General features: G+C 49.1%; 2 protein-coding genes across 2 annotated transcripts in view; both read right to left on the reverse strand.

The window, feature by feature from the left end:
* Positions 1-3,132, reverse strand: part of HOXB6 (homeobox B6) — a 10,663-nt gene extending 7,531 nt beyond the window's left edge. The window contains exon 1 of the mRNA XM_027906345.1: positions 2,815-3,132. The gene's annotated coding sequence lies outside the window, so the exon portion shown is untranslated. The remainder of the gene's footprint in view (positions 1-2,814) is intronic.
* A 2,831-nt stretch (positions 3,133-5,963) lies between these two features.
* Positions 5,964-6,738, reverse strand: LOC114069514 (homeobox protein Hox-B6-like; the record flags this gene model as incomplete). Its single annotated transcript, XM_027906348.1, has 2 exons — positions 5,964-6,335; positions 6,561-6,738. Coding segments are annotated over 2 exons (432 nt in total), but the record flags the coding sequence as incomplete, so codon positions are not given.
* Positions 6,739-8,803: the final 2,065 nt, after the last annotated feature.

Genomic DNA, 8,803 nt, shown 5'->3' on the forward strand with positions numbered 1-8,803 from the left:
ACTTTCTTCGAGAAAATGTCTCTAGTCTAGACGTAAACAGTTGCCAGGAAACTGTGTGGCAGAAGGAGAAAACGAGAGGGAGAAAGCGAGAGGGAGGGAGGGAGAGAGAGAAACCTTTTAAAATAACAGACGCGCATTGTCCCTTCAAAGCTACAGTAACTTAAAAGTGATCCGTCGTCTGCCTCTGCTCCCAGCGCCTTCCCCAGCAACCACCTCAACCCCGCTCCGCCACTTGACATATCTTCTCCAGACCCCACCGAAATGACCACTGCGAGCAATAAAGAAATAAAAGCTCCTCTGCCTTTTATGATGAGCTGCAAACCACCCCCACCTTCCACCCCCACCATCCGCCTCGCACGTCACGATTACACCGCATTTTACAACATCTCCGCTTGTGTTCGCGCTCAGCCACCAACCAGCCACCTTTCATCTTCCGTGTGCGTGCACATGGATGGATGGAGGGGTGGATGGGTGGGTGGATGGATGGGTGGGTGGATGGATGGATGGATGGATGGAAGGATGGATGGATGGAAGGATGGATGGAAGGGTGGATGGGTGGATGGATGCATGGATGGATGGGAGGATGGATGGGAGGATGGATGAATGGATGGGACGGTGGAGGCCGTGTATGTGCACGCACACGCGGATTTGGGACAGGCTGGGGGATGTGTGGATGCATCAGATGCCCACATCTCAGCGCGTCCTCTGACTGTATTTCCATCCTCTTTCAGCCTGCAGATAATGTTCATACACACATTTCCGTGCCTAAAAGCGCACCCACCGCCCGGGGCCCGCAGCGCACCTCGAGGCTGTACCCGGGGGGCTGCGCTCAGGGGAGAGGGGAGGCCGGGCGGGGCAGGGACCCCCCCGGCGGGGCAGGGGCTGCGGGGGAGCCCCCCGGGAGCCGCCGCCCGCCGACGGTAGATGGCAGCAGACGGCGGGGAATGGGCGAGCCCGGCGGCGCGGCGGCGGCGGCGGCACCGGGGGATGCGCGGCGGGGGCTGCCCGCCAGTCCGGCCCTTTTACTCCCTTTTCCTAAACAAACAAGCGGGATGGCAGGAGGGGAGACCAGCCAGGAGACACCCGGACCCCCCCTCCAGCACACGCACACCGGGGGTTCCTCGGTCTCCCCATCCCGCAGGTTCAAATGACCCGCCCGCACCACCGAGGCGCGCGGGTTCCACAAGTGGTTGTTGCCCACGCGGGGTGTGGGGGAAGCGGCATGAAAGCGTTTTGGAGCAAGGCTTATAAATTAAATTATTTGTTTCTAATTTTTTTATCCCTTCCCCCCCCCCCCCCCTCCATCCTTACGAATAGGAAAGAAAAAAACCAGAGCGAGGAGAGACTGGGGGAAAAGGGAGAACGGGAGACTCAACCCGCATTCATTTTTGCCACCCCGTGATTTATGAAAAATGTAACAGGTTCGAGAAGAAATGGCTTTTAAAAATGTCTTTCTGTTTATTACTTCCACGACTCGCGATCATTTACTCTTGTCCACACAATATTCAGGCACAGTCAGTTTAGATGAGATAAATCGTCACTTCATAAAATGGTTTATGCTTAAGTAATGAATCTCCCCTTACTCAATCTCGCTTCACATGCACAGGTTCTTACATTATCTTATTTAAAAATCACCTCATAACAGTAGCAATTAGTACTATAATTCAAAATACACTGAAATATTGTGAAAGAAAAAAAAAAAAGACATTTAAAATGACGGGCATCTCCGGAATAATATTTTCCTAGAGGAAGGCAAGCGTTAAGGAATCAGACAGGAAAGGAGAGGGAGATTTGCACACAACGTGGTGTGGAAAAGCCCCGACGTACCGTGGGGCTGAAACCCAAGCCGGTATTTCGGTCGGGAAAGCCGTAAAGCCCCTTAACACTGCAGAACACAATTAAATACGAGGAGGTTTATTGCATGGCAACGTCAGCTTCATTTGGGAGTTAAAAAAAAAAAAATACAATGAGAGCACTGCGCTCTGGGTTGGCTTCATTCTTATTAATTTTTTCTCTTTTCTCTTTTTTTTTTTTTTTTTTTTTAATTCCCTTTTTTTTTTTTTTTTTTTCTCCCAACTAATTTCCAGAACCTTAATTCCGAGGACTGCCGCGAACTGCCCTCTTCGAAGAAACCACCCACATAATAATGACCCTGGAGAGCAACGCAAAACCCAACTGGCTTCCACACAAACTTCGCCAAATTACTGGGCTCGCCTCAAGACAGGCAAACTGGCAAGAGATTCTGCGAGGGGGAACAAAATAAAAAGCGACAACTACCCACAAAGGGTTTGGTATTTTTTAAAAGGCAGTATCTAAAAGCCTCCGTCACCGAGCTACTGCAAAATCCTTCATTCCAAGTCTACTATCTCCAGGTGACCTTACAGGCTTAATTTTTATCCTTCTCAGACCATTATTTCATTCTTCTTTCTCTTTCTTATTTCCTTCCTTATATTTTTTTTCCTCTGGTTCTGGCTCTCTTTTCCTTTCTTTCTTATATTTTCCCATTTTCTTTCCCTATTTCTTTCTTTCCTTCCCTCCATTTCTTTCCTTAGCCTTTCTTCCATCCTCCTTTCTCTCTTTATCTCACCTTTCCGTTACACATTATCGGGGAAAAAATATCACTTAAACAGGTTTCCACCAGCCCTAATTCCTTCCAGTGCCTCCCTTCTTCATCACCCCACCCTTTTCTTTCTATCCCCCCCCCCCCTTCCCCGGGCAGAAGGAGATGGGGAATGAAGTAGAAAAGGCAGCTTGACAAACGCATTTCCTCACAGAATAAAAAATTAAATGAAGAGAAACATAGGATTCCCTTACCTTTTGACGTCCGTTTCTGTGGCATAAGTAAAATATTTAGGGAGAGAGAGACAGACAGCGTTTGCTTATCTGTTAGCTGACAAATATTGTCCCAACCTGAGAGCCGTCGATCGCCTCTCTGACTTGTGAGAGCGTCTTGCATTTCTGTCATTTGCATAGAAAATGGAGTAACTTCCCTCTTTGAAAAATGATAGCCTCCACTCCGTCCAGAATCTCCTCTGCCCGGCCATCATTACTGAGGTTCCAAATCGGCGGGCCAATTAATTGAGGATTTTTTTTTTTTTAAAGAAAAAAAATTAACGATAATAATAATAATTAAAAAAAAAAATAATCGTGTGTAACAGTCGTGCCACGCGCGTGTGCGCGGCCGTGGGTGTCTCTGTGTGCGTGTGGGTGCGTGTTCAGGCGGCCCCCCCTCCCCTCTCCCCTGTTTTAGCCCTATCGAGCTTATACACAAAAGTAAAAAAATGTAAAGAGGCGAGAGCCCTATAGAGGACACTGATCCGACCCAAGGTGCAGCGGACAGAAGAATGGTGCAATATAACCACATGGGAAATAATAAAAAGTTCATGTTCACGGTTAGCAGTCCACATGACCGGCTCTGGCCAATCCCAGAACCCAGCCACTCATAAAGTTCTATCACAAAGTTGTAAATTTTCATAAAACAACAAGGAATTTATTGCATTTCTTCATGACCGGTTTAACAGCAGTCTTTTTCTTAGCCGCCATCTTTTTTTTTTTTTTTTTTTTTTAACAGAAATAAAGGAATATGAAAAGGGGTTCGAGGATTTTTCCACCCCCAACCCCCCCAACTCCTTGATTGGATTAGGGGGGGGGGGGCGATGGAGAGAAATAATCGAATATCTCCTCGCACTGTGAACAATAATAGCCCCCCCAGAATAAAGAGCTTGAGGTTTGGGTTGGCTTTTAAATGGGGAAAGGCACAGTAAAACAGTGGGGTTCGGCGGGATTTTGGATGTCTTTCCCTTCGTTTTTCACGCCGTTGGGATCCTTTCTGTTGAAAGGGGCAATTAGGAGATTTCAGGGAGGGGGGGAGAGGGAAATAAAGGCAATAAAAGCGTGGCCGGGGTGCCCATGCCCTGGGCAGAGCGGAGCCGGCGGGGGTCGTGCCTGCCCCGTTCCCCACGGCCAAAAACCCTCCCGGGACCCCGCCTGGGTCCCCCACGCCCCCCACTACAGCTCGGGGTGGGGTCCGGGGGAGGGCTCCTCCAAGGTGGGTCACCCCACCGGTAAAGCCCTGCCCTGCCTTCCTCGCCCCGCAGCGCCGGCACGGCTCGCTTTGCCTTTTTTCCTTGGAATTCTCCCCAATTCCTGCTTGCCCCCCAACCGCAGAGCTCCAGGAGAGGGAGGGGGGCGGGAAATTTCTGGAATCGCTTCTATTCCACCCCCCCTTCCCCCTCCCCTCTATGCACCCAGTGCTCCCGCGAAGTGATTGCACCAAGGGAGGGGGGGAAAAAAGGGAAGATTTCCCTTCTCTTTTCCCTCCAAGTGGGAATTTTCAGGGCGCAAAAAGCCACGAGAGCTGCGGCTCTTTAATAACGGGCTTGCCATAATTAGGATATGCGGCACATCCAGCAAATCTGGGGGCGCGCGGGTGCTTGACGTGGCATCTTATTTTGGCTAAAACCTGCTGAAGGATGCGCTGCGCGCCCGCACTCGGGGCATGAAGTCATCTGGGCTGGTGGGTGGTGAAAAAAGAGAGAGGCAGAGAGGGAAGGAAGGGGGAAGGTGGAAGCTGCCACCGCCAAGTCCTCCCAGAGCCGGTTGCATTTTTCCCCGATGTAAATAAACAGCGGTGGGAGGCGGTGAGGGCGGCGGATGATGCTCCCCCGCGCAAGTGCTTAAATTTACTCGCCTTTTGTTTGACGTTGTTGGTTTTTATTTTTTTCCCCCCCCTCCCCGCGTTTAATTGCTTTAATTTATTTTACGCGTGCTTTGATGCTGAGCGTTATTTGGTGCTAATGAAAAGTCCGCAGCCAAGTAATTGAAGGGAGGAGGGAGAATCTGTTAAAAAAATAAAATAAAATAAAATAAAATAAAATAAAATAAAATAAAATAAAATAAAATAAAATAAAATAAAATAAAATAAAATAACCGAAGGCACGGTAAAACAGGTTTTCTGTAAATTAGTTACGAGAAGGAGAGAATTGAAACAAGGAGCGGAAAGACTATTTGGGCTGATTGTGGCTTCTTTACGTTTCCTCCTTTTCGCTCTTACCTTTCTCAGTAATAGTCCCAGCGCAAGCATAGAGGGAGAGGCAGAAGAGAGACCAGTCCGCATTTCGAGAGCCCCGAATATCAATTATATCTCAGTACAGTCGCCAAAACTACTGAAAAATGATAATATTTTCAATGGGTTGTCCGTCTCAAAGAGAAGGATTGAAATTTAGGGGTTAGAGCGGGATAAAAGGATATTTTATTGCATTTATTTTGCACGGGGGAAAAAAAGGCATTTCGAAAACCTGTGTGTTATCTCTAATAAGAAAAAGTGGAAGGCACCCAAGATCTTGGTGGATTACTGGAGATTTCCTTTTTATTTTGAAGAATAATAATCACAGACAAGGAAAATAATAATAATAATAATAAAAAAGCAACGCGTCTCCATTAAATAATTTGCTACTTTGATATACAACATTTTATGTAGCACAATATTAATTCCTTTTCTTTTTTCTTCCTTTTTTTTTTTTTCTTTTTTCCATAGAGACTTGAACAACGAAGGAACCCAGGTAAAAAGATACACAGACAAAAGAGCAGAGCAAGGAGAAAAGAACCACAGAGGTTACAGGGAGAAGGGATGATATTAATTCATATTATGTACAGGACTATATAGGTTAAGTGTAATTTGCATTCAGGTTCTCAGGTCACATTTTCTAAATTAAAGGTGCTAAACACGACCACGTTACTTCTTACCAAAAAGGTACACAGTGAAGTACAAATGGAGATTTACAAATTACTGGTACTAGAGGAAGGCTCACATAGAAAAATGTGTCTATTCTGACTCTAAACCCACATTTAATAGGTAGATATTCTATTGTACAAAAAAAAAAAAAGGACTTTAATATAGGTAGTATTTTTTTTCAGTGTCAGGAAACACAATGTATCACTCCTAGGGCTTTTAATTATTTATGCACTTATCATTTCTCTATTTTTATATATAGTCTTTTTTTTTTTCCCCCCATGTGTTTTCCCCCCTTTTCTTCCCGCGTGGGATTCCACGTTTCCTGCCTCCTCCTCCTCTCGCCCCTCTCATTCCTCCTCGTCGTCCTCCCCGTCTGGTTTCTCCTGGCTGTTGGAGCCCGAGCAGGCGGTTTTGTTTTCTTTTTTCCACTTCATGCGCCTGTTCTGGAACCAGATTTTGATCTGCCTCTCGGTGAGACACAGTGCGTGGGCGATCTCGATGCGTCTCCTCCTGGTCAGGTAGCGGTTGTAGTGGAACTCCTTCTCCAGCTCCAGGGTCTGGTACCTGGTGTAGGTCTGGCGGCCGCGTTTTCTGTCGGTGCCTGGGAAATTAAGGCAGGTTCAGGTCAACTGGGGGGCTGGGGAGATGGTTTGGGGGCTGCTGGTTGGGTTTGCTCTCTTGCTGTTGTCTTTGGGTGCAGTCTGACCAAGACCCATCCCCTGCAGTCCTGGAGGGGCGAAATCCTTGCAGGAACTGCACAACCTGGGCCAGCCCTTCTTTTTATTTGACATATCAAGTCCTGCTGCTCGAGGCCTTCCCTCCTCACCTTCTCTGTTCTCAGTCCCCCAGACCACTCCAACTTTAGCTTCCTTCCATCTTGGAAAAGCGTGCAGTGCTTTTTTTGTACGTGTGCCCGTGCGTGTCTCTGAGAGAACAACAAAGTTCAGAAAGTTTCCTGCCCTCCTATTGCCGGTCAGACTCTGAGTTCCTGCTTTAATTTTAATTTAGACACCAGAAATTCGGGATGGTTGGTGAATAAATACAGAAACAGAGCCGAGCAGAGCGACAGAGACATCTGCTACCTACACAAATCCAACTATTTGTCCTCTCTTAAAGCTGTCATCAGGATGCCTGCTTGGAAGGTGTGTGATGGTCTTAATCATTTCAGGGGATGTTATAGGCCCAGGGGTGACTTCTGGGGCTCTCAGAGAGGTTTGTCCCCCCAGGCTGCTCTTTCTAGGGGGTGTGCAGATGAGAAGTGACTCAACACTCACCCCAGGCTCCCCAGCACCCTCCAGCCGCCTGCGAGCAGGGCTTGGACAGGGCCCAGCTCCTGATTCCCCCCTCCACCCGACATTTCCTGGAGTCAGATTGGAAATTATTCTACAATATGGTGTTTGTGATCCTGGCTCTGTGTTCTGTGTAAATGTTGTGTATATCTGGAGTGTAACATATTCTTTCCCAGGGCAGTGGGGCTGGTGAGCAACCCTCGACCTCCCCTCCACACATTCCACTGGACTCCTCTTCTTCTTCTTCTCCCCTTTCCCCCCCCCACCCCAACCCTCTTTCTTTTTAAAAGAAGAAAAGATCCAGTCATTAAAAGGAGAAAAAAAGGAAAAATAGCCAGGCTAGCTGTGAAGTAAAAATGTGCAGGTCGTGGAATGTGGGTTGTAAAATCCTCTGAGGGGAGAGCCATAAACTGCTGCTGAATAGGGATGACAACTCTATCTCTGCTCGCTGATGAAATTCCACAACGGGATCGCACAGTGGGCATGGAGCACTGGGAAAGGGGGGCGGGAGGGGAGACCCTGCTTTTAAAACTCAGCTTGAGTGTTTCTGGTTTTAGGCTCAGCAGATCCCGGAGCATCCAGGGCTTTCCTGAGCATTCGCCCTGATTCCAAAACCACCTCCAATGTTGATCCTCGCAGCGTCACAGGCTAAAAGAGGGGTGAGCGGGGAAGGGGCTTCTTAAATCTGAAGGCAGATAAAAGCAGAGGTGAAGTGTTTACGACCAGAAATATTTGGTCTTTGATAAATCAACTGTAAACGTGGATGAATTATGGAGCAGGTAATGGAAAGAACTGACCACCAAATAAGTGCGAGGGTAACTCCTGCCTTTATAAGCAGCCACACGTTGGCTGCTCGGCTGTTTTCTTTCACCTCTGCCTCTCAGGGAGGCTGGCCCGCACCCCGCTCGCCCCCGAGGTTTCCTAAGAAGCCCTTTCCTGAATTTTTTTTGGCGGTGGAGAGCTTCTCACTGGCGGGGATGATGCTCTCAAGTTGCAATCCAGCGGCTGGAAAATGAGCTCACGCCTTCTCCCCCGCTCCCAGCCGGGACAGCATCGCCTTTCTCCCCCCTTCTCGGGATCACGCGAGTGTAAACACCACCACGCGTGTGCGTGGACACGGCCCGAGGTGGGGGAATCTGTCCCAGAGCTCCAGCCCGGCCCCAGGGTGCCCAGTGCGGCAGGGCCCGGGGGGAGCCGGGACGAGCCGGGCCCGCTCCCGCGCCAGGGAAATGGATATTTATTAAATGTTAATTGACATTAATACCCCGAGACGGAGCGCGTCGGTGACTGAAGGCGGCGGGTTGGAGACACATGTGCGGGGGCAGCGTGACCCGGCGTGGGCCAGCCCCGGAGACCCTCCAACCCCCCAGATGAGCACCCCAAGGGCCCCAAGAGTGCCCTCCCCAACCTGCAGGGCACCCTGTCCCCTTGTTTTGGGGACACAGCTAAACGTGACCCCCATCCTTATCCATCCCTCCCTCCCTCCCTCCCTCCCTCCGGATTCCGGCCGGAGTGTCACGCTTTGGGAGCGGAGCTTTGAAAGGAGGAGAGAGTGATGTGTTGCTGTTTCCGAGGGCTGCACTCAGCTGCGGTGTTTGGGACACCGCGAGGGGCTGGCAAAGCAGCGTTTTGCCATCTAACAGAAAACAAACAGAGCTTGCAAGCGTTTCCCATAAACAGTTTCCTTCAGGATCCATATCTCTATCTACGCGGGGGTGGCACAACCTCCATCCTGTAAATACAGGAGAAGAAGGGGCTGGCCATTATTTCTGCAGCTCTG

The sequence above is a fragment of the Empidonax traillii genome, unplaced genomic scaffold (assembly GCF_003031625.1).
Source record: "Empidonax traillii isolate 1590-97213 ecotype Southwest subspecies unplaced genomic scaffold, ASM303162v1 scaffold1283:size300302, whole genome shotgun sequence".
Classification (NCBI taxonomy): Eukaryota; Metazoa; Chordata; class Aves; order Passeriformes; family Tyrannidae; genus Empidonax; species Empidonax traillii.